This window comes from Stylophora pistillata, chromosome 14 (assembly GCF_964205215.1).
Source record: "Stylophora pistillata chromosome 14, jaStyPist1.2, whole genome shotgun sequence".
Taxonomy (NCBI): Eukaryota; Metazoa; Cnidaria; class Anthozoa; order Scleractinia; family Pocilloporidae; genus Stylophora; species Stylophora pistillata.
In genome coordinates this window covers 20262347-20288580 of record NC_142532.1, presented here as the reverse complement: position 1 = coordinate 20288580, position 26234 = coordinate 20262347, and the positions used below count along the sequence as shown (strand labels likewise).

Below are 26234 nucleotides of genomic sequence, written 5' to 3'. Positions count from 1 at the left end.
AAAGGTCAACCCTTATTATTTTCCGCTAATTTCGCTAAATTTTAGACCTAGGGCACTTGAGCCCGCGTTGTTGACCGCATACCCACTGAGGTAGCATTTCATTATTCAGCTCTGTCGACTGACTGAGAACCGTGCTATGGATTGAGATATACGGAGTTTTAATATCCACGTTTAGCCTTACCTGCGAAAGAGCGTTATTTGAGATATGTATTTTCGGAAAGGAACATTCGCGACTCTTCTGTTCCCTTCAGACAGCAGACTCACAATCTGTACAGCGGTCCGGCTGAGTATAATAATGACGGTTTCGATCGACATTACACCGAATCTATTGCACGTCTTGATGGGATTGAAATGAAGAAAGAAACTGATTAAATATGAACGGGAGTAATCAAAATAGTTGTCTTCTTAGTCTTCAAAACCAAGAAAGGAAGACAGCCGGTTGAAAACTAACAGAGCGCCTTAACCATTTCTGTAAAAGAGCTGAACTAGATTTCATGTCATCTACACAATGATTAGAGTGTACACGATAAATGCCACACCTCGCAGTTGATGGTAAACGTGGATTGAAAGTTCTGCGGTTGCTGAAGTCCCCTTTATATTTATCAGGTATTTAACACACCATAACTTGAAAAACTGCTTAACAAATTGTATGGAAAAAACTTTGTCGGACGGTTGATTCTTTTGACCGAAACGCGTTTGTCATCCGGGGAAGTGGCCATTTGACAAGGCCTCTAAAAACAAATTCGACCCCATTTGTTCTTAATACATAAAGTACATATGAACCCTTGGTCGGTCGATAAGTTTTTATACACAAAGATATGGTGTGATAAAATTTTTGAAGTCATCAGGACCATTCAATTCATATCCGCTGACCATATCTGCCTGACTTTTGGGTTAAAGGTTTTTAAGTCAGAAATCAAATGTAATCCTTTGAATGTAAATAAAACTCAGTTAACCACCACTATTTAACCGTTGTGATATAACCTTCGCTATTAGTTGTCAACGATTGAAGCAGAACAAATTTAGTCCAAGAAGCCCAAAGTAAAATGTTTGCACAGGCATATCCCGCTCCGAATCAAACGAGTGGGCAAAATTTCCCGATCCTGAGTGGTTTTATGTTTTCCGCGCTTACTGTTTCGTTCTTCCCTTCGCCTGCACGCAGTTTAATCTTTCCCGCGCTCACCACAATTTCAAAGTTTCCTGGCGCTAAATAAATCAACAGCTGTATGATAGACAATGTGGCAAGCTTACTTTCCCCACCCTAGTCAGTCACAATGTGTCACGTGACTAAGCACATAGAATAAAAACACTTGAAGTTGTCAGCCATCTTTGAATATGTTCTTACAAGCTGTATCAGTCCATAGCAATCCCATTATTCCCCGCGTGCGCCGTCGTGACACGCGCACGATTTCCCACAGTTTTGCTTGGCCAATCATTCAGCTCAACACCAACCTTCTTACTTTTTATACGCATGCTCATTTGAATTTACTGCCATGGCAGAAAATCACCCGTCATGAATAAATTCTCTCTGCAAGGATCTGAGAAACCAACTTAGGAAACTCAGAGTCGTAACCGCTTAATGTTTTGTTGATGTGTTATCTGAAGCAGCAGAGTTAGAAAATCGAAATTGAAACACAAAACACTCTCAATAACATTTCATTCTTGTTACTTTTGTTTTTAAATTGTCTCCCAATAAAATATCTATTTTCTTCTCACTGGGAAAGAGTCATCGCCGTAAAAACTGTTAAAACTTATCGGGGGCAAGTTCGCTAACTGAATCAAGCTCTACCTACGACAGCCGGGAAATATTTAAACTGTTGTGGAATTCATATCTTGATAAGTGGCCTCAAGCGTTGAGAGCGTGCCGTTTGAGGTTTACAAAAATCTGCTGTTATTCTTGCAAAATAGATTTTAAGGGAGCAGAATTGTTCATTGATTTCGGATTAAGAAAATTCTTCGTCATTGAAATATGACGTCATCAGTAAATGCACCCGCAAGTCTGAAATCGTCATTGGTCAGTACACAGTACATTCTTTGAGGACATGGGCGAGACGAGGGGCGGGGACGGGGAATTGTTGTTCTCAAAATGTACTCCCGACCGGTGGGGGGTGGGAAGTCTTGAGCTGGTGGGGCTGGTTGCCGCTGTTGACAAAGATAAAGTAAATATTAGGGAAATCATTCGGATAAAGTTGTAGTTGAAAAAATAATTGTGGTGCATGCCCCCCTAAAACGTCATCCCATTGAGCAAAAATACTACTTTTCGCTTTATTCTATGAACTTACCGAAAGATTTGAAGAGGTATCTTCGTCCACAGCAAACTGCATTCTCGCGGTCTACGAAAGTCAAAAGAAGAGTTACTTTCATAAGCAAACATAATAAATAATCAATTTAAAACACTTTTGTGTAAATTATCGACATGTTGCTCTCGTCTAACTAGTCTGCCACGACACAAACCTCTTGTTTGGCGAACAATCTGTGAATAACTCTTCCAGCGGGGCCTCTTCCTGCGCCAATTACAGCTACTTCAGGTTTCTCTGTCAAAGCCGAAAGGAACTGTTCCACGTCCTTGTCTCCATGGTACCTATCTTGTTCCGACAGCGCGTCACGAAATTTAAATCGCAGGGAGTGGGCACGAGTGATGGCGAGTTCTGACAACTGCAACTGTTTGACAAATTCCTGTAATTGATTAAAGTGCTTCATTAGGAATTCTCCCCTCCAGATGCCATATATTTCCTTGTAGACTGAGTTTAGAGAGCTAGGTATTTCTCACGATAACAACTTCTCGCGGATTCTTTGATTAGCGAATTGATATTGTAAGAAGAAGTTAATTGTTAGGCGATTCTGGGAAATAAAAGAAAAATTGCAAAGAGAAACAAACGAAAAGAACGTTTAGCATAGGAATATCCCTAAATCACATTGATCGAGTCTTAAAAACATTACACCTATTTTTTTCGAGTTCTACGTTTACAATTCATGTAGTTCTTCTCCACATTGATTCACATGTTCATTACATGGGATCTAGAAAGTCTTACGAGGAAATTTCTAGTTTTGAATAAAAAAAAACCTGAACAAGTAACTTCTTTCTTCGTGAAACTCTAACCTCACAACGAGACAGGTCATGTGGCATTTCCCAAGATAACTTGCTCGCCTTGCTGAGTACTTCATCCAGCAGGGATGAAACGGCGGGAATATCACGTGCACCTGGTACACAAAGTTAATTAAGATGGAAATATTTTGAACTCCACCATCGAATAGAAAAAACTTTTTTTACATTTGTGATATGAGAGTTAAATAAAAAATATAAATCGCTAGGGTGGGGGGGGGGGGTTGGTTGTGTCACGTTAAAATTTACCTGATCATCTCTTAGTTCTGTATTATTCTAATGAATTCCCCCCTCCGTTGCCAGTCAATTCTTTATATAATTCTCTATACAATTCTTTATATAATTCTCTATACAATTCTCAATACCGTTCTCCCCTTTGTCCCCCCCTGAAAACCACCTGATGCCCCCAAAATTCTCCACACCCTTCCCCCCGGGCTACCAATAATGACTGGTGTCTAGTGAGAAGTTGATTGATTCATCTTTTTTTAACGACTCGCTGTGATTTTGCAGAGATATTTTAAAATACTGGTGACTGGCAACAAAACTAAGTCCCCTTCTCTCACCTGTAGTCTCGATACGAAGAATTGCGGCATGAAGCAAAACTGGAAACAACTGAAAGGCAACCTCGGCAGGTTTTAGTCCAGCAAGAAAATGAAGGACCTGGCGTGAAGACAAAGAAACTTTTAATTATCCATGATTACGAAAGTAACATGAAGGAGACCCAGTGAATTAAATAACGCGCTAGATTCTGATTCAAGGGGTCTGGGTTCGACCCTTGGCCAAATCATTGTGTTGTTTTCCTGGGCAAGACACTCTGCTATCATGGTGCCTCTCTTCACCCAGGAGTTTGAATGTGTACCACTACACATAAAATAATTGAGAAGAATTTGCTACCTTTCTATAACATCAAGAAATGGTTAGATATTCTAGTCTTCTCGGATAGGGACGAATAAATGGAGGTCCCGTCTCCTGCAGGGTTGGGGTAGGAGACGTTAATTTTTTCCCACACACGAGATTACTGTGTGATGGATGTCCTCCCCTGGGGTGGGATGGGTGGGATATAGGGCGCACTTAATAAGGAGCTTCGCTCTGTTGTGCGACCCTCACCACACTCTGGTGAAAGTGAGTAAATCAAATCAAAATCAAACTACACTTTTGGGATAAGCTGACAAAATGGCTGAGAAAGGTGGGGGGAGGGGGAAGGGGAAGGGGAAGGGGAAGGGGAGGGGTCATAGGCTGTGATGGGCTGGTACCCCCTTAAGGAGACTTAGTAATATTACAACATTTCTGGCCACTTCATCCTGATTAAACTCTCAGAATCTCCAACAGTTGTGGGCCACTGGGCTCTTAAGGTGGCTCGTACCGGTTTTCGTCTTTTTGATGGTTTGTAACTTTGAAAGAATACAACAGAAAGACTGACCAAGGCCACTTGAACACTTTTACGGGGTTGAATTATATCATCATTGGTTATCCAAAAATAGGTGTCATTTCGTCACTAGCAGTTTCCATGGCAACGCTTTCATAGGCTTATTCAGACGCATTTTTTAGCTTGTGGCTTAAATAATTCGAAAACTAACTCGGTGACCCCATGATTTTTTTCAGTGATTGCTTTTGGCACTTGAAAAGGAAAATAGACAAAGATTTTTAAAGCAGAATTTCAGAAAATCTAGAAAAAAGGCAATTTTCAGACATCGCAAATTTCCTTCCGTAGAATTTTCTAGTTTTTTTTCTGATGATTCCTTTCGACGTTATTATCATATTGGAACAATAAAAAGAAGAGGTCACCGGACTTGTTTTCATGCAATAGCTTTCGTGAGTTTAGCAATTTCCACGCGCGTCCTCGCGCATTTAAAAATCTGGATTCTATAAGATCGACATTTGCTCATGATCTGTTTTAGCTACCGCTGACAATTGCGTGTGCTCGCGCGCGCGCCTACGATCTGATGTTTACGGACGTTTACTGCTAATTACGAAAATCATTAAACAGCTGTCAAAGATAGCCTCCCGGGCTCATCTTAAAAATCCTACACACGACTTCTGGCAAGATTTCATATCGGTTGAATATTTCTTTTAAATGTGAAGTTAAGCAACCTTTACTTCTCCAAAATCGTCTTCTTTATCTTAGTTTCTATCTCCTGCATTCACAGTAGCCGCTCAACACATCAAATACAAGCTCTTAGGTAAACTTCTCACAAAAGTAGAAAATATTCCACGCGCCGCCATCTTTGTTTTGAATTTTCATCTTTTGATCTCGCGCTTCTTTCGCACGTTTCTCTCGCGCGCGTGACGCAAGAGTGACCTGTTCCCCGCGCGAGGAAACTGGTACGAGCCACCTTAAGGTGGCTCGTACTGGCTCGTACCAGTTTCCTCGCGCGGGGAACAGATAACTCTTGCGTCACGCGCGGGAGAAACGTGCAAAAGAAGCGCGAGATTAAAAGACGAAAATTTAAAACAAAGATGGCGGCGCGAGGAATTTTTTCTACTTACGTGAGAGGTTTACCTAAGAGCTTGTATTTGATGTGTTGAGTGGCCACTGTAAATGGAGGAGATAGAAACTAAGATAAAGAAGACGATTTTCGGAGAAGTAAAGGTTGCTTCACTTCACATTTAAAAGAAATATTCAACCGATATGAAATCTTGCGACGGCGAAAAAAGAAGAACTCAAGTGAAGGATAATCTACCTGAAGTGGAAGAAGACTTTGAAACTTCAAGGAAAATAATATGATATAGCCAGAAGTCGTGTGTAGGATTTTTAAGATGAGCCCGGGAGGCTATCTTTGACAGCTGTTTAATGATTTTCTTAGCAGTAAACGTCTGTAAACATCAGATCATAGGTGCTTGCGCGAGCACACGCAATTGTCAGCGGTAGCTAAAACAGATCATGAGCAAATGTCGATCTTATAGAATCCAGATTTTTAAATGCGCGAGGACGCGCGTGGAAATTGCTAAACTCACGAAAGCTATTGCATGAAAACAAGTCCGGTGACCCCTTCTTTTTATTGTTTCAATATGATAATAACGTCGAAAGGAATCATCAGAAAAAAAAAACTAGAAAATTCTACGGAAGGAAATTTGCGATGTCTGAAAATTGCCTTTTTTCTAGATTTTCTGAAATTCTGCTTTAAAAATCTTTGTGCATTTTCCTTTACAAGTGCCAAAAGCAATCACTGAAAAACATCATGGGGTCACCGGGCTAGTTTTCGAATTATTTAAGCCACAAGCTAAAAAATGCGTCTGAATAAGCCTATGAAAGCGTTGCCATGGAAACTGCTAGTGACGAAATGACACCTATTTTTGGATAACCAATGATTATATAATTCAACCTCGTAAAAGTGTTCAACTAGCCTTGGTCAGTCTTTCTGTTGTATTCTTTCAAAGTTACAAACCATCAAAAAGATGAAAACCGGTACGAGCCACCTTAAACTTACTGTACTGTCCTTTTACCTTCTCAGCTTCCTTTGTTTCATCAAAAAGTCGCTTCTGCCTGCGGACTGGAACCGGACGAGCACTCTGCCATACCTCCACCCACATGTTACCCGGAATACGCATACGCAAGCTGAGGTGCCCCTCCTCTCGCCACTGTGAGAAAGAACGGAGACGAAGAAACTTGGAATTAGACTTGGGGTCTCAATCGGCATTTACTCCTTGGCAGATAGACACTTGGCTAAATGAAATTTGGTGAGACTATCAAATAAAGAACTCGACTTCTGGTTCGAAAAAAATTTCCTGTGAATGGCTCCAAACTATACTTTCTTTCAAAATCGCCATTTGGGGACCTGCAGTCATAAAAAGGTCGCCCGAAATAAGATTGAAGTCGTCAAACAGGAGGTATAAATTGAAAAGGAGACTTTGAGAAAATAGGTCAGGCACAGTGAGGCTAACCTCACGGATTGTCTTTGAGGTAAGCAGTGCGGGTTGTAATCATTTTTGGGGATTCATGCAACGTCTCAAGGTAAAGTACTCAGATAAACAAAAAGAAAGAAGAAAATTATTATGACAGAAAAGGGACAGAACATCAATAATTGTTCGTGAATTGTTTATCTCACTTCAGGTCAAGACCTTTGACACAAAGTGACTGAAACGTAACACCTCAGGATACTACACCGCCCAACACAGGACACCCAATTGGCGAATTTCGCTTAAAAAGTCTCAAATCTTTTTTCTTTGGTTTTTGTTTTCCAGCCATTTTTAAGGAGGGTATATCTCTCTTGCGTATCACTCAGATAAACAGACCTTGCATGGAGGTTGCAACTCTTCCACTTTTCCAGCTTTCGCTTCATCCATAAGAATCTTAGCGTTGCTTGTTTCTGTAGTAAGAATATCCCCATCTAGTATCACGATGTCTTCTGTGTCCCAGCCCTCCTCCGACGAGTCTTCGCTGCTAACCGCTGACCAAATACAACAAACGAAGAGTACAATTTGTAAATATGATTTTCAGCGCAAAAGTGATCTTCGCGCGAGTCAGGTAATGTAAGCCGCGAGTACCAAGCGCTGGAAACTAAAGAGTAGGTTTTCGCTTTAATCTTCCAAGATCCAACTAATAATTCTCCCTATCGACTTTCTACATTTCCTAACAACTCAGACCGGAAAATTTGGCTTTTTCATCAAACTAACACCCTCCAGCCGATACACTTGTCTGATCTCGTAAACATTTTGTTAGATAACAGCGGAGTCACATTAAGAAGTTACATGTTACACCCTAACATCAGAATGCATATTTTCCATACTGTTTTCTCCATACTGTTCTCTAAACATTTCCTAAGGTTCTGACAAGGAGAATTTGTTTCACAGTCGAGAGCTTCTTTAGTTGGTGATCATTTCTTTTTTTCTTGTGACCTTAATGTGTGATTCAGGGGTGATATTGTAAGGAGAAATTAGATGCTGGTCATCCTTTAGGGTTAAATGGTTAAGGGGTTGAGCATAACATTCACGGCGACGGGAAACGCACAAAATCCAATTTGATTTTGCTCACTATTTATCACCCCGCTAGGTGAAGCAGTGCCGCCTGATTCGTCCTCGACTCTCTCGCTTTTCATCTTCTGTCTCCGTAATTCTTCTATCTCTTTTTCCGTCTCGGGGCCTGGTATCCAATCAAATGGAGAGTACCATCTCACAAAATCCTCCAGTAAACACCCGGGGTTTGCGGCCTAGAAAAAAATATTATGGCTAAAACTTAAAAAAAAAAACACACAAAGCGCACAGAATGTTTAATAACAAGGCCAATCGAAGGCAACACTTTGAACAAGTTTCTTATGTCCAAATCTAGGGTAACTTCTTAAATTGTTAGCGTATTGCCCCTAAAATTCACGTAACTGACCACTCTACGAACGCTCTCCTGCGCCAATACAGACAAAAAAAAATGGAGCAAATATTTCAAATAAAGTAACAAGTTGGTTAAAAAAAACCCAGCTGGCGGGAGGTAGATCAGAGACAGAGCAGTGTGCAGTTTACAGAGCGCAGCCAACGAGTTGCAGTGTGAATGGTCCAGGAAACTCGCGCCATTCTCTCAGCCAATCAGCTTCAAAACTAACCCTAATCACTATCTAGTCACTTGCCTTTTCGTATACTTGCGTGTTTTAAGTTCTCGTTGACTCCCTTTCATATTTTCCTTTGCTCGGATTGGCTACTGTGTTTTCTCTTAATATTACGACAGTTCATCGCATATGCTTTATATTTAGTCAGAGTAGGGAACCTATTACAACACACCTTAAAAGCCTCCATATCAGAGAGCAGAGATGCACACTGCATTTGAGCCCTAACACGAGCTCCTTCCTCAGAGGTCCCCAATTGTGTCAGAATTTCAGCTTGTTCCTCCAGCATGTCTTCTGTCATTGGTGGAGGTTCCTTGTTCCAAAAGGAAAAGAAAAAGACACCGAAGTGAGAAAGAGAGCAAAAGAAACAAAAACGAAAGCAGACAAAGCGAAGTTCTTATCTGTATAATTAACACGCGTTTCGTATACATTTTAAAGCCTTAGTCGCCAACTTAAGTACATACGTTGCCTACTTAACAAATAGATTCCACGTTGCTGTGCGTCTGCCCAGTAATAAATCACTGAAGACGTCAAATGTGGTAAGAAAGAAACGTTTGGCACAAGAGGCGCAGAATCAATTTCCACAAGGGAACCGTTCTGGCAACCAGAACCATTTCTGACAGAATTCCCACCGATACACGATATAACATAGCTTACGAATTTAACTCTTAAGCCTCTAATAGGAGATAAGTAATTCTCTCTTTTTACAGTCACACATTTCCTAGTTAATTAGATAACAACTAGCAAAGTATTCAAACTGTAGGGAGAAATTACAAACTAATTGCTACATAAAGCAATTTTCGATTGAGTGTTGTAAAACCAAAACCAAGGCAATCAAAACAGCCAATCATAGAAAGACAAATGTTTCAGGGAGCCAATGAGAATTTAAAGTAAAATTAAGCAAACTACCTGAAGCGCGGGAAAACGCGGGCAACCAAGTCGCGATTGATTTTAGTTTTGAATCTGATTGGTTCAGAAAGTGGCACGAGTTTTTTTTAACCAATCACATAACGAAGGAAAGCAAAACAAAGCAATCCCCGACTACTTTCGACACTCGCTTGAAAACTGCTCAGTCCACAAACCCACCTGAGTAAACGGTACCAACAAAGGTTCACCAGAAACAAGAAGTTTTAATTCACCAAATGGTTCCTTCGCTCCTTCTCTTTTACAAGAAGACGATTTATCATTTGTAGTAGTATCACTACTTAAGTCTGTATCTGTTCTTTTTATATTTTTCCGTTCTGTAGAATTATTTTCAATCTCGTCGTCAGGCTCTTCTTGACTTTCAACAGCTTCAAAAAATTCTTCATCGTCAGAGACACTCGATTGCATTTCTATTCTTTCCGTTGGAGAGTCGGAATTTCTTTTTCGTAAATTGTCTGAACTTGTATCCTCAGTTTTACTAGTTCTCGTCTCAGAGTTTTTTCCAACGTTAGCGCAAAACTGAACACTGGCAGCGCGAATCTTGGAGACTCTTTTCCTCTCGATGCAGCAGTTTAGCATCTGAGAAGAAAAAACGATAACGAGGATTAGATCAAGGACTAATAACAAGACGAATAGATTTCCAGTACTCTAGAAAAATTATAAAGTTTGTTAAGTCAATTTATCTTTGAAACTAATTGAAAAGTCTTCTTTATAGGATTTGCACGTGTACAGAGCTGTGATTGGTAAATAGATACGCAGACAGCTCTCAATTAATCAATCAAACCAATTGTTCGTTTTTCAACCAATCGAGTGCCGTGACTAGCGAAAGGTAACACGCGCATATTTCCCGCCCTCGACATCAGCGTACAGTTTTCCCGCCAATAGCAGTTTACAACCAGTTGCTAGCTTTTTTACACTGATGAGATTTCATTGGTGCCAGGTTCAATAAGTTTAAGATTTACAACTGCTCTTACTATCTCATAAAAATTACGTAAGCTATGATCAAAACAAAATCGTCAGTTGTGACGAGACAAACTCGCTGAGTTGAGACGGCGAGGTCTGATCAGCTTGGTTAAAAAACCGAACCATTTTAAAAAAGCCTACAAAAGCACATTTACAAAAAGGAGGACAAATTACGTTGACTTACATTTACAAACAAACTAACAAACCTGTAGCTTTTGATGTATCAGACAGTTTCCAAGATTGGGTGACTGAAGTTTAAGCCTGCATAGTGTTTTGGTATTGAAAGGAAAAAGAGAATTTCTGTAAATTATCAATAAATGGTAACAAAACAACTTAAGTATTCTTTAACAAAAACATGATAGAAAATTTGCAATCCGTTATGAGTAAACTTCCATAATTACCACATTGTCGGGCATTGTGATGCATTTTGCGGGCTAAAGTTTAGATTTTGGTGGGCTAAAATGTATTTCAGCCCGCTCGCAAGCTCACGTGATTGTTCAGACTAATTTGTTGTCATTTTTTTTCCAGTTTTTATATTCTTAATGCCCTCCAAAGTGATAACAATAATATCACACTTTATGTTATTGGTAACAAATATGTTTTGGGTCCCTCCCAGAGAAATTTTATAACGCACGCCCAGCGGCTCGGGCTGAAATGACTCTGAGTCGGGCCCAAAACATATTTATGCCCGCGAGCATTAACTCTTTTGTTTTAACAGCGGTTTTCTACTTTCAAACGTATCAAAAACAAGCGCACGTGATTGGAGAAAGGTTGACATTCCTTACATCAAAGAACAGTTTGCAATGACTGCCGTACCTGGGAATAAATATGTCGTTTTCCCATCTGTATCTCATTTCCAAGACAAACTCTTGCCATAAATGTGCCACAGCTCTTAAACCTTCCCAGAGAACGAAAACAAAGGCAACATGATTGAATTGGCAGACCGTTGACATTTTACATATCTTATTTAAAGTACCTGGAAAGTTTTCTCAACTACGTAAAAAGATCTTGTTTTTGCACGTGCTTGTTGAAACCGCACGTATAAGTCTATAAAACGAGACCAGAGACAGCTGTCCCGCGTAGGGAACAAACTGTTTTACTGAAATGTACTGTAATTAGTCACTTGAAAGGCGGGAAACTAAAAATAAACTAAATAAATACATCAAGGTAACAAAACCTTGCTACATGGTACTTTTTAAAGGTGTTTTGACAAAGATTTCCTTCATAGTTTAGAGCAATGTTCAATTGAGTGTCCAAAATTGTCCGATATTGCTTCAGTTCTATCTTTCTTCGTACTGTGATAGATCCAGAAAACCCGCGCCACTTTTTTAACCAATCAGATTCAAAACTAAAACGAATCACGACTTGAGCAGCCGCGTTTTCCGCGCTTCACACACTTAACTTGCTTTTTCTTTGAATTCTTATTGGCTCCTGGTGAGCTATTCCTTTTTTCTGATTGGACGCTGTGATCATATTGGTTTTGGATATCGACAATCAACAAAAAGCGCTATGCAGAGTAGTCGCCATTTTGGAGAATAATCCGTGACCATGTTCCGTGCAAATATTCTCACCTCCATAACTATGATACACTATACAGATGCACACGGCAAGGAAAAAAGTAAGACTATCTTCAGGTGCAGTTTTTAAACCACGAAACTTGCCCTGGAAAATGAAAAGAGCTGTTCAAATTTGTTGCAATCCTGTAACAAGAAAATGTGACTCCCATTCGAGGAAGCCAACATCGTAACTTTGGATTTTACGGTCTGGTTCTCTCTTAAATGAGCGACAGAGAACTTGTTATTCAGCCATAACCAGTTGCAAAAGTTGTTGAAACATGTCACAATGACAGGAGAAAACTGTTCACCATAAGCATGCAAACCAACACAATGTACCTCCCCACCCAACCCTATCCCTTAACAATGTTGATAATTAAACAGTATCATTTCGAAAACTTCGACGAAAAACATTGAATTAGGAAGGGGGAGGCTGCTATTGGTTTTTGCACTTAATTTCTTCTCGGCCATCCAACGAAGTCGGTAAAAGCATTTTTTGCTCAAAGCGTCTTAAAAATTTCACAACTGGTGGTAGGCCATACATACTTAGTTCTTAAGAAACAAGCGTTTTGCTGTTAGGATTAGCCATGCCAAAAGCCTCTTCGGTGTAAGTAGACCTAGAAAGCATGGGGTAACTTTCGAGTTTGGTCTTCGATTTAAGAAATATGATATTCGTTTTGATAACGACCAAAGAAAAAAGAAAAAAATATGACGAGGAATTTTTTTCTTTGATCCTGGTTCGTAACAGAACGAATATGATCCTTCATTAACTGTGCCACAGTTTTGTTTATTTTTACAGTAACCAGGCCGTGGCTGATTATCTGTTCCAGTACCTGGGATCCCTGTGGTTTTTCAGCATCCTTGCTACCTTCCATTTTATTAAACATTAGCTCCTGTTGTTCAGTCTCTAACTCGTCTAAATCTCTATCTGCATCAGGAAATAGGTGCTGTTGGAAAAACATATGGTACATCGCAACTTATTACTCGCGCAAAGAAACAAGCCAGTGAGCATGGAGCCCTCGCTCCAAAGTACTGCGTACTAGTCTCGAGACCACCTTGTCTTCTACCAACATTCTATAGGGGCGGATCCAGGAATGCTTTCTTTTTTTTTTCTTTATAGGAGAAGGGGAGAGGGGAGGGGAGGGGAGGGGGGGTCGGGTCAGACACATTTCAAGATAAGCAAATTTCAAAGAAGTCAAGATGATTGGTAATATGCAATCTTGTCTTGGGAGGAATTTTGCCTTCAGACAAGTAGTAAAAATACTCACAGGTCTGATGTTGGAGGAGGGCTCTGGACCCACTGGACCCTCCCCTTAAATCCACTACTGTTCTATGACCAATTACTTGGAGTCCCTGACTTCCCAATTTTTCATGACCGATACAAACCTTGTCACTAAATGATTATTCCTGAAATAAACCCAGTGTATTAGTTTATACCTTGAGTATTTCGTGCAGCAATGGACCAGGGATAGGAAACTCTTCAGAGCTTCGTTCACTCATGGCGGATATTCGCGACGTTGCTCTGGATACAGCTGTTGATAATGAAGCCATGTGCGGCGCCTCTGTGAGTCTCTGTAGTGCATGCGTGATGTCTGCTACGTCACCTTCAAGCAAAAGTAAATGCGTTTCTGTAACCGCAGTTCAAATATATATGACTTTCATATATTCTTAGCATTTGACCAATGATAAAAAGTGCAGAGGAGCAACCTCGTTTCCCTGAGGAGACGAGAGGGGAACTGGGAGAGAGGTTAATAAAAGAGTTACCCCAAAAGAGAACGGTACGTCAAGATATTTTGAGGCTTTCTTTGCAACTTAAAGAATTACTACCGAAACAGGTAGAGTGTTTTTCCGGAGACGTGCGTAACAGTTGCTGTTAGCGACAAAGGTGATCGATTTTGGTCACGTAACTGAAAAGATGTTTAGCACAAAAGGCAACCGCACGTGAGAACATTTCTTCGCATTTCTTTGCCCGCGCTTTTGCTATCTGTTGTCGTTTATCCGCTTTCGTTTAGTAAGACGACATGATCCAGCTAAAAGTGTTGTACAATATTTCTTTCCAGCTAAAATCGAATCCAGTATCAGACATCTTAGGTTATCATTTATGCTTTTATCACGGATACAAAACCTTCCTTGTTTGTTTATGGAAGAGCTCGCCATCGTTTGATTCTCAGCAATGTGAAGGAATGCGATCACGTACACTTACGTTTGAGGCCTCAGGGATAGATCACGTACTTATAATTGAAATGCGTTTCTCTCCAGCGGCAACTGTTTCGCGCGTCTCCGAAAAAAAAACAGTCTACCTGTTTCGTTAGTATCTTTATCGTGACACTGTAAAATATTAGTTAAGCGTGATAGAAAAACAACAACAAGGTGAGTGCGAAGCAAGGAAAAAAAAACCGAACGACTTAAGATGAAAAAGATTCAAATGGATTTACAATCCTGGGTTACTTTCAAGAATTGAAACTTTTCACTTGTATTAAAGATGATACAAAAAGTTACATATTTGACAGGTCTGGGAGCTGAATTTATATGCCCAAGCGTGAGGTCAAGATGACTGGATGTTGGCCGAGTTCTTTTTTTTTTTTTTTCTTTTTTTACATTTTTTATGGAGCATGACGAAGTCAAGGCCCAAAAGCCAAAAACAAAGAACGAGCCGTTCGGATAACCAATCTGAACACAGGACTCACTTCATATTGCCCACAGGTGCTGCCAGCTATGTAATAATACTCACTGTCAGAGTCCATAACAGTCTTGTTCAGCAGCTGCATTGTAGACTCTTGTCGATGACAAAGTGTCAAGTAACCTCCGAGATATTCACCTAGAAATAAGTGATACACTTTGTTAAACTTATCATTTTGGGAGAAAACATTACTTTCTTTAATCAAAAGTCACTATCACTACATAGCGCATTGCAGCAGCCATGGTTGCATCAGGGTTGAGTCATTCTACAAAAACCTTTATCAACAACCTGCCTGCTGAACTAAGGTCGTTAGATTCGAGACTGAAATTTAAGAACAATTTGCGAGATTATTTTAGTTAAAAAATTCGATCTAAACGTGGTTATAGGTATCCTTTTTCAGAGCATTTTATTTTTATTGTATGCTTTTCTAGACCTTAAGATCAATGATTATATCTTGTTAAGTTTTATTTTATTTATTTATTTATTATTTTGACAGGACCCCAAGGACAACAGTGTTACACACTGATGGGTTTTCAATCCTGTATAAAAATTCGTTATTATTATTATTATTATTATTATTATTATTATTAATATTATTATTATTATTATTATTATTAATATTATTATTACTATTATTATTATTATTATTATTATTATTATTATTATTAACCAACTTTATGCAGCCATTAGATGTATCCGCGAAGACCTTCAAGCCTCAAGCAGGACTACACTGGATGGCGTTCTCGTGTCTGAGCCTTCTTGATGTGACTAACTGATTACAAGTTGTTGGCTTGAACCAGAGCGTAAAAACTGAGCATGCGGCATGGTTGTGATGTTGAAGCTTTGAATTGATCGACGCATCACATAGACTCTTCATATTCAGTGATACCAACCTAACAAACACTGAGGGTTGTCGTTCATTCTTGCTCTGACACACCATTGTGGAGCATGACAAGGGTCCAGATCACTGTGGGGTAATAATTCATACAGTCAAGTCAGGTCTAGAACAAAGTCTTACTTCCTGAGATTTTTACAATATAAATGAAGTTTGTAGTAAGAGATGTTATAACAAAAGAAACATTCAGCCAAAATATCTCTGAAAACACAGAAAACTCACGAGTAAACAGAATTATCAACAATGACTTCTTCAGAGAGACAAGGCCATGTTGTTGAAAGATGAAGCTCCCTGATGGGAAATAAAGAAAAGCACAGTCACTCACAAGTTTTACCTCAAGATGCCATTTCCTATCTGAACTCTTGTCTTTGTCATCCTCTCCTACCTCTGTATATCCCCAATAGGCACGTAAGCTGACTGTTTTCTTTAACAGTAGATTTTTTAAGGGGGGCTCTGTACCTAAACTGGAGAGCCAGGGGACCACTCTCATCTACTCCCCATCCTTTAACCTTTTTTGGCGTGGGCTTGTGCCCTACCCAAAAGTGAAAGACTCAAGCCTACATAGCTCTAAAGGCAGGCCAAACAATCCACCACGATACATAAGTGACTCTGACCACAGCTTTGCCCTTCTCTTAATTATAAAATCCATAGCATAAGTTACAGAAGGTATCCAATGACTGTTGCACTTGATTAACATTACCTGATTGGATCCTGACATGCGCCAAAAGGCAAAGTTCCAAGGTCGTTTACTCCAACTTTACATTCCAAACATGACGACAGATCAGGTGGCTCCTGAGGCCAAGAGTAATCTGTCCATTCATCCAGAACATATGTAAAGCGAACAGTTAATGTGACAGGTGGCATTGGAGAAATAGGGCATGCCTGGTTGAACAACAAAATGATGTAATAATTGTACCATTACATGTGATCTGATCAAAGTAACAACTCTAAGATGAAAGCTTTCCATCAAAGAAAACCAAAGTAGAGTTGCTTAAAATGGTTGAGCTGGCAAATAAAAAAAGGTGACAAATGTCTCTCTCCTGCAATGACTGAGTGAGTAGAACTACCAACAGTTTGTTCCCTTAATCAGCTTCCAAGCCATAGAGACTGGGGGAGACTTCCCCAAACCCATTACAGTCATCTTCAGCTATTCTCAAGTTCCCTTAAGGCTTCTTTACAAACAAATCTACACCAGACATCTTTCTATGATTGTTTTTTTTTCTCTTTATCTGACTTTTGATTGATTAACCCTAACCCTGTGAGCTATGTGTGCACAACTCAACCCATTTGGACTTTGGATATCAACTAGTGAATGTAAAGTGTTATGATGATTTAGCCTATCCTACCAATTTGTCTTTGAAGATTTCAAGAAGTCCTGCTAGATGTCTGTACTGCATTGGAACATGACGCAAGTGAGCTATCTCATACACTGTGCGGAATCCACCACCAATGCAGAGACCATAGTAAATTTTTCTCCATCGTTGACGAACATGGGCAAACATGGGAATTGTACTGCAATGATAAACCATCTTCTGAGCAATTTGGGTGAGAGAGGAAAAATAATGAATGAAAGGAGGAGATGTGGAGGACAGGACAAATGCATGAACAAACAGACTTTAGAGAGACAAACCTGTGGATGGATAGTGGAATGGAAAGACAAATGGAAGGATTGAACAAGAGAAAGACAGAGAAGGATGGTGAAGAAAAGGAAAGAAGATTGAGGGAAGGAAAGATGCACCAACAGGCAGATGTCAGACAGATGGACTTGAAGAGCACTAGATGGGCAGATAGATGGATTAACAAGCCTGTGCTCTAAGGAAAATTGAATGTAGCCCAGTACTTTGAAACCGTAAAATCCAGGGTGCCAAGCATATGCTTTGTATGAAAAAACTAAAATTCCTGAGTTGCCCAAGAGTAAAAGTAAGGCACCAAGGACCACCAGGCACTGCTAGACCACAGCCTTGATTAATGGACAAATGGATTGATTGAGGGAGAGAAAGACAAAGAGGGAAAGAAGAGAATGTGGGGAAACAAGATAAAAAAAAAAAGAAATATATTCAACATTGTAAGTAGAATAAGAGAGATTATGGTAACTTTTGAGCTGGGTAAAGAACTGGAGAAAAGATGTTTTTCGTCTTGTCACAAGTGTGGGACAAATAGGTCTGAGGTTCGATTTCTCATGGGAACTTATAATTTTTTCTTTGTCTCACACTTGTAACAAGATGAAAAACATCTTCCTATAATCAACATCATTTTCAAAACAATTGGAAATAAGAAGACAATTTTTGACTGGTCCAAAAAGAGAAATGTTTGGTGTTAGGTTGAAAGCCAGGTCTTGGTCACTACAACAAATTTGGCAAATAAGAGCTGACTGAACCCACAAAATTAATGGAGGATGCATTTCTCTCCGCGGCAAGATAAGAAAAATATTACAAATTGAAGTTTTGTACCATTTAGAGTTGGTAGCAGCAATCCCAATGGAACTAAGAAGAAGATGACACTTGGATTCATTGTCCACAACCTCAGCCTCCTCAGCTGGGCTGATGACAAGAAATTCCTTCAAGCCATACCTAGCCAAAACAGAATTGAAAGCTTTAAAAAACAAGCGTGCTCTTAAAAACCATTTACTGTTCACCACGACCTTTATCTGCATAATCATTTAACAAAATGACCACATTTCAAGACTCCAAAGAGTAACCTAGCCAATTAAAAATTGTCTCCAAATACATCACAAACTTAACTATGGATACTCATGCTTCGGATCTTATTTAGAAAACTTGCAGTTTGAATATGGTGTCAAAAAAAATCTTGATCCTCGTTTTTTCATATCTCCATGATCTGTTTGAACAATTAGGAGTAATACAAAAGGGCATTGTCAACTCAGATAATGATTTTAGTAACAACTGGTGCAGCAACTGCTTGTAAACTGCTTATTGTGAATTTGGATGTGCCACCAGTTGGTGAACTTGCTTCTTGAAACACAGTAAGTTTTTTGTGCATTTGAAGAAAATTTCCAAACTGTTAGGTGGACATTGGAATCAAAGAACACAGTTGGATTTTATACGTTTTATTTTAACTTTTCAACAAAGAGATAAATATGTTTTCTGTCTTAACCCTTGCACACCCTAGCATCAGTATGCATATTCTCCATACAGTTCTCTATACATTTCCTAAGGTGCTGACAAGGAGAATTTGTTTAACAATCAAGAGCTTCTTCAGTTAGTAATCATTTCCTTGATCAATGCATCATGACCTTAATGTTTGACTAAGGGGAGAATGATTTTACAAAGTCACTCTTAGAGGTTAAAAGGTGAACTTCCCTTTCAATGAAAAACACAAAGGAACTAAAACACATTAAGGGATGTTCACCTTTTCTACCCCAACAATAGAATATGTCAGTCTACAGCTTGTAAAAATGGTTACCCTAAACATTAAAAATAAAAGGCTCATAGAGTCACAACATTTCCTGGCTTGATCTTTCACTTACCACCTGCTGAGACAGTGGGTTCTGGGTGGAAAATCAAATTCCATATCAAACATTTCCATCATTGCATCTGGTAAACCATCTTCAAAATCTGAAAAATTTACAAAATTTTGCTTCACGCTATAAAAATTGAGAGCATTGGCACTTTTTCCTATGGTTAAATGGTTAGGATTTTTGGAAACAGTGTTCTTAGGGAAGCCATTAGAAGCTAGTAGCCAGAAAAAACATGGCCACTGGACAGGTGCTTTTGGAGAGCACAGTGGAAAACAAAGCAAAATGAAGCCTTAATCTGTCCTACAAGGAAGTCTTGAAGGTAAAGTCAACTTTCAAGCCAAACAGCCTGTCCTGCTGAGTTCTTTGTAGTTTCAGCCGGCAACAGCTGGCTAAGAATATTGCTAGTCCCTCCTGGTTGAGATGACAGGCCTTCCTTGAGTTATCACTCAGGTGTACGAGTTTCCTCCGACAGGTGGCTGGTATCCATTCATACTCTTCATATAGAATATAGTTTTATATCTGACCACTTGCAGCCCAGAGGCTGAATTACGGGTGAAGTGTAAGGTTGAGAACAGATGTCAGCATATCAGGCGCCTCTGGCAGCCGCTTCAGTCTATCGATCTCACCTTCCCACCCATCCCAGGGGAGGACATCCATCACACAGTAATCTCGTGTGTGGGAAGTTAACGTCTCCTACCCCAACCCTGCAGGAGACGAGACCTCCATTTATTCGTCCCTATCCGAGAAGACTAGAATATCTAACCATTTCTTGATGTTATAGAAAGGTAGCAAATTCTCCTCAATTATTTTAAGACCTTGAGTGTTAGTCCGGCCGGGGCTCGAACCCTCGACCTCCCGCACAACAGTCCAGCGCTCTATCCATTGAGCTAACCGGGAGGCGGTTAAAGAGGAGAGAAGCACTTTGAAAGTCGCAAGTCTTACACTAACAATACAACCAGGTGTCTAAATGGGCACTGGCAAATTTTCTGCTTGGAGGTATTGCTGCAATGGACTAGCATCCCATCCAGGGTGGAGTAGAAATACTCCTAGTTGCTTTATACTACAAAAACTGGAGTTAAGTGCTGGCCTGATGGGCTACTTGGCTTGTAAACAGACTTTACTTACTCTGAGTCATTGACCCTCACCTTCAGTTTGTTTCACACTGCTCCTTCTTGGCCTCTTAGTCCTTAAGTGATGGTATGCCACAATAAAATTAAAGTTTCCAAAGGCTATTTTATCTGACACCACACCCCAAGATCCCTCGTGTAGCTACAATTAACAGAAAAATAAAATATGTAGAAGAATTACAAATATGCAAAATCAGTACAATATCAAATTTCTCATGAATTACACCCTCACTATGGTGTATTAAGGTTAAGTGTTATCATCCATGTGAGAGTAGTCCTGAAAGTAGGACTGTTGTCTGTGAAAGGCACTGATGACTGATGTTTCAACAACCTGAGCAAAAGTCATCATCAGAGTGATTAAAGGCTGATAGTTTCGAAAGAAACTGTTTGGGGCTATGTCGGTGGGAGTAATGAAATAATTTGGATATATCAAGAAAGTTGAAGTGGTAAATTGGCCACCATAACAATTACAAAAGCTGACATTCCGAGCGTCAGCCCTTCGTCGGAGTGAATAGAGGAATTGTGGGTTGTGTGTGCTTTTAAAGGCAGAGAATGGAGCTACGGTATTGGTGAGAACATGGCAACGAGAAAAACAAGAATAAATTAGTGGAATGAAAAGCGTTTGTTGATCCCTGTGGGATTTAGACTGCCGGTTTGAAAGATGAGCTTTTGTTCAAGATTTTTACGGCTTTCCATGCTACCTAAGTGTAAGGAAAGACCGCAGATTGCCATAATCTCATCATCAGAGTGAGGATTTTCTTGCCAGGCAAAAGATTGAATCCTTTAGCACTCAACCAAACTAAGCTCCTTGCTTGACTCGTATGATGACCAACTTATCTGTAACACTGTCAAAACTTCAGTCTCTGACATTAATGACAATTTTTTTTTTCAGAATTACTCTCAAAAGATGATAAGAATAGAATTACAGTCTGGTCACTACCAAGTACTTTTATACTACCAGTCCGAATGGATCTTTGTCTTGATTGATTGTATCGTGAAATGATCACTCAAGATATACTCTAAAATGCTACAGAAATTTTATTTCATCTATGTTTTCTGTTGATAATTTCCAGTGGTAGCGATCAGACTTCGTCATGGTAGCGATCAGTCTGTGATCGGTAGTGATCGGACTGTTAGCAAAAGTACTTGGTAGCAACTGGACGGGTTACCTAAGAACACATGATCAGCTGTTACTCCAGAGTTAAAACCATTAATAATCCTTGTCATTATTTATAAGTTACCTCTGTATCATCCTTTTTACTTGGAATAGGATTCAATTTACTCTTTTCAAAATTCCCAAATATTCCTTTCCCCTGTTAAAGAAAAAAGATTAAAAACGTACATGTATGTTCACATGAAATGATTGATAAACTTGCTAATAGACATTACAATGAATTCTAATTTGTACACGTATTTCGTGAAAAGTAACTGAATACATTTTCACTGATTATAGCTCTCAATGATTGCTTTCTGGTCAAAAAGTCCAATCATTTTATACCAGTAAGTTTAACAAATTAATAATGAATACAAAAATACTTTTGAAGATGTTCTCTTGTTTGTGCCATCCAATTTCCATTCAACAAGAAGTTGCTCCAGTCTAGCCGCAAACCTGAAATCAGTGAAAAAAAGGGTATATTCAGGGCCCGACACTTAATGGTAGCCCACTAGCCACAGACTAGTAGAAACTCAGTTTTGGCTGGTGGTTTTCAATTTCCACTAGCCAGTTTGGCTAGTAAACAGACTGAAATTGTCATAACATCTAAAACTATCTAAGATGTCACTAGCCACTTGGCTAGTAAGTTGAAAAGTTAGTGTCGAGCCCTGATATTATTAACCCTCTACTCCTTAACATCAGTATCCACATTTTCAACTTTTCCCCATGCATTTCTTTTGTTACCAGTAAGGAGAATTTGTTTAACAATCATTTCCTTTATTCTTATGATCTTAGTGAGCAATGATGAAGAAACTTGGATCTACCCCGGGAGTCATGGGCCAACAAACTGTTAAATTTGTACCCTTCACCTAACTGACTGTGTGTTGCAAAAACTCAGACCTAATAAAACTCAAGTCTTCGACTCCCAAAAGACTCAGACCCCTGGATGTCTCAAAATACCGTATTTATTCATCTATAAACCGGGCGATTTTTGCACAAAACTTTACCAAAATCTCAAAAATTTGAGCTAGAGAAGGGTTCTCACCTTATAGCCGAGTATTTTTCCAAACACAACTTTTTCGAAACAGCAAATTCAAAGGAAACATCGATATATTTGTCTATAAGCCGAGATATTGCATGCAGAAGCAAAATAACAAAACAAGTTGAAGTTGGTCTTTGACTTTATTTATGTGGTTGCTTCTTATTGTCTGTCCTCAGTGTCAGCATGGAATTTGTCGTCCATCTCCTCCTCATCTGCTAGTTCTGCCATTTATTCCGAGTAGATTGCTTCATGTTCCATGCCGTCTATAGTATTTCAGATTCTGCAGGTTTTGAACGAGTGTATAGATCTTGCAAATTTTGTTTTAAAAATTTCGAAACTGACCAATCAGAATTTCCCATTCCCATGATTGGTAAACAAACTCGTCACATGTTACGGTGTTGAAATTTATGATCATGTAAAAAGAAAACTTATCTTGGCTTCTCTGCTCTGTAAACCAGTCAAGTAATCTCTCATCCAGCCGCGGATATTTTGGAGTGTAATGGCCCATTGTTGTGCGTTTCGCTGACATCTCAAGCTCTCCATTAAAACAGGTTCTCTTGATCTTTACTCTAGTGACGCACTGATGACTCACTCTCTGGTTATCTCGGAATTGTTTTTGACGGCAATATTGCATTGAAACTCTTTTCTGTTTTGAAACTTTTGCATTCATTTCAGTTTGTTCGAGAATGGAATTCTCTGAATATAGTCTCGGCTTACAGCCGAGTATTTTCAATTTATATGTTTTAAGAACCTTCCCGATTAAAATAGACCAAAGTTTAGGGTCTCGGCTTATAGACGAATAAATACAGCAGTCAGACTCATAAAAAAATCTGACTCCTGAGTGTATCAAAACATCTGACCTCCAGGGCTCGATACTAACAGTAGACTAGTAGAAATTCAGTGGTTTTTTATTTCCACTGGCCAGTTTAGCTAGTAAACAAACTGAAATTGTTGTAACATCTTGGTTGTCACCAGCCACTTGGCTAGTAAGTTGAAAAGTTAGTGTTGAGCCCTGACCTCTCTGAGTGTTAAAGACAGTTAAGTGGGGTCTGAGTTTGGATCAATGTCAGTATCTAAGGAACTGTTCACCTACCCCTCCCACAACTCAATAACAAGTTAGGGCTAATGTTGGGTTAGGGGAAGGGTAGGTGCACTGAGTTTGGATCAATGTTAGTATCCAAGCAACTGTACACCTACCCCTCCCACAACTCAATAACAAGTTAGGGCTAATGTTGGGTTAGGGGAAGGGTAGGTGCACTGAGTTTGGATCAATGTCAGTATCTAAGCAACTGTTCACCTACCCCTCCCACAATTCAATAACAAGTTAGGGCTAATGTTGGGTTAGGGGAAGGGTAGGTGCACTGAGTTTGGATCAATGTCAGTATCTAAGGAACTGTTCACCTACCCCTCCCACAACTCAATAACAAGTTAGGGCTAATGTTGGGTTAGGGGAAGGGTAGGTGCACTAAGTTTGGATCAATGTCAGTATCCAAGCAACTGTTCACCTACCCCTCCCACAACTCAATAACAAGTTAGGGCTAATGTTGGGTTAGGGGAAGGGTAGGTGCACTGAGTTTGGATCAATGTTAGTATCCAAGCAACTGTACACCTACCCCTCCCACAACTCAATAACAAGTTAGGGCTAATGTTGGGTTAGGGGAGGGTAGGTGCACTGAGTTTGGATCAATGTCAGTATCTAAGGAACTGTTCACCTACCCCTCCCACAACTCAATAACAAGTTAGGGCTAATGTTGGGTTAGGGGAAGGGTAGGTGCACTGAGTTTGGATCAATGTCAGTATCCAAGCAACTGTTCACCTACCCCTCCCACAACTCAATAACAAGTTAGGGCTAATGTTGGGTTAGGGGAAGGGTAGGTGCACTGAGTTTGGATCAATGTCAGTATCCAAGCAACTGTACACCTAACCCTCCCACAACTCATTAACAAGTTAGGGCTAATGTTGGGTTAGGGGAAGGGTAGGTGCACTGAGTTTGGATCAATGTCAGTATCCAAGCAACTGTTCACCTACCCCTCCCACAACTCAATAACAAGTTAGGGCTAATGTTGGGTTAGGGGAAGGGTAGGTGCACTGAGTTTGGATCAATGTCAGTATCCAAGCAACTGTACACCTACCCCTCCCACAACTTATTAACAAGTTAGGGCTAATGTTGGGTTAGGGGAGGGGTAGGTGCACTGAGTTTGGATCAAGGTCAGTATCTGAGCAACTATACACCCACCCCTCCGCCAACCCAATGAAAAGTTAGGGTTAATGTTGGGTTAGGGGAGGGGTAGGTGCACTGAGTTTGGATCAATGTAAGTATCTAAACAAATGTACATGCACCCCTCCCCCAACCTAATAACATGTTAGGATTAAGGTTGGATAAGGGGAGGGGTAGGTGCACTGAGTTTGGATCAATGTCAGTATCTAAGCAACTGGACATCTACCCCTCCCCCAACCCAATGACAAGTTAGGGCTAATGTTGGGTTAGGGGAGGGGTAGGTGTACTGAGTTTGGATCAACGTCAGTATCTGAGCAACTATACACCTACCCCACCCCCAACACAATAACAAGTTAGGGCTAATGTTAGGTTGGAGGAGGGATAAATGCACCAATGCTCAGATAGTGAATTTGATCCCTGAGTTGTTGGGGGTCTGAGTTCTTAAGGCATACAAGGGTCTGAGATTTTAGGAGGACTGAGGTCTAAGTTTTCGAGGACTGAAGTTTTGTGACACCCCTTGTTGACCAACATATGGATCAACTGGATACACGAGCACATGCACTTGGCCAGGTCCTGACTTCACCTTTCCCTTGATGGAGACTGGACCCAGACTTCAGTTGAGTTTGATTGACACTGCACATAAGTGTAGTGATGCATGTTGTTTTGAATGTGTTTTTTTTTTTTTTATAGAGAAGGTGTGATGAGAGAATAAAACAAAATGGTGGTGTATATTGGAAGACAACCTGAGACTGTGACTTCAGGATACTAAACTTCTACTGCCATGGAGGCATTCCCAAAACCCTCATTAGTTTTGATCATTGTTTACTCCTATATGTGGGTGATCATCAAAACAATGCATAAACCCATTTCTCCCAATCCATGTATTTGCATTTTATTTAGATGGAACAATAATAAATACAAAATTTGTTAGTAAATAATTAATATTAAAAGTAATTTGATGATAAGAATCATAATACAAACTACGATATAAATAACGAATAGATAATAAATCCTACAGAGTTAATAGTTAGGCTTATCACGTGCAAAATGCGTCTGAACGGATTGTTATAAGTAAAGTTGGTAAGGCGATCATCCTCATACTTTTAATAAGCCAAATTTTGGAGTGAAATCAAGATATAAATTTAATAACAAAACCTCAAGTCAACAAACTTACCTTTCCCATTCAGAAGACGTCGTAAAATCTGTTATTTCAAATACTTCATCCTCCTAATGTTTCATCGAAAAAATAACACGCTAATAAATATCTTGTCTGGACTATCCCTTGTGATCAAGAGATTTATTACGGAAGTTTATCGACAAGTTACAACTTACCTCGTCTACTCCGTCCGCCATCTTGGAGTCATGTCCGGCGCATGCGCTTTCGACGCGAGTGGAGGCGAGCAGTTCAAAAATATTTTTGTGTTCTTTACTCTTTCTCCTGATTGTATCGATTGATTTCTTTATTTTCCATATCAAATGATGAGCATCCATCAAAAATTCATAACAAGATGAATTTCAAAATTGAACAAAATGACTGAAAAAAACGACTTCTCCATTGTGACGTCAT

General features: G+C 39.7%; 1 protein-coding gene across 1 annotated transcript; it reads right to left on the bottom strand.

Annotated features, from left to right (window-relative positions):
• Window positions 1-1640: 1640 nt before the first annotated feature.
• On the bottom strand, window positions 1641-26173 carry LOC111336537 (rab3 GTPase-activating protein catalytic subunit). The gene is made up of 27 exons (XM_088744437.1): window positions 26000-26173; window positions 25842-25894; window positions 21791-21863; window positions 21496-21567; window positions 20273-20396; window positions 19137-19224; window positions 18100-18219; window positions 16996-17161; window positions 16350-16531; window positions 15872-15940; window positions 15648-15721; window positions 14806-14892; window positions 13512-13678; window positions 12908-13021; window positions 12093-12183; window positions 11338-11419; window positions 10728-10782; window positions 9721-10137; window positions 8810-8947; window positions 8076-8250; window positions 7337-7491; window positions 6548-6682; window positions 3667-3763; window positions 3101-3201; window positions 2455-2676; window positions 2283-2333; window positions 1641-2142 (listed from the first exon to the last, which is right to left on the bottom strand). The coding sequence occupies exons 1-27, from the start codon at window positions 26156-26158 to the stop codon at window positions 1960-1962; spliced, it is 3450 nt and encodes a 1149-aa protein (XP_088600563.1). The 5' UTR covers window positions 26159-26173; the 3' UTR covers window positions 1641-1959.
• Between the last annotated feature and the right edge of the window lie 61 nt (window positions 26174-26234).

Coding starts and splice junctions, on each gene's coding strand:
- LOC111336537 (XM_088744437.1), bottom strand. CDS start 26,158: ATGGATGCTCATCATTTGATATGGAAAATAAAGAAATCAATCGATACA. Junction 12,184..12,907: donor AAAAACCACAGGGATCCCAG/GTACTGGAACAG, acceptor TTCATTTTCCAG/GGCAAGTTTCGTGGTTTAAA. Junction 6,683..7,336: donor AGTTGCAACCTCCATGCAAG/GTCTGTTTATCT, acceptor TCTTTCTCACAG/TGGCGAGAGGAGGGGCACCT.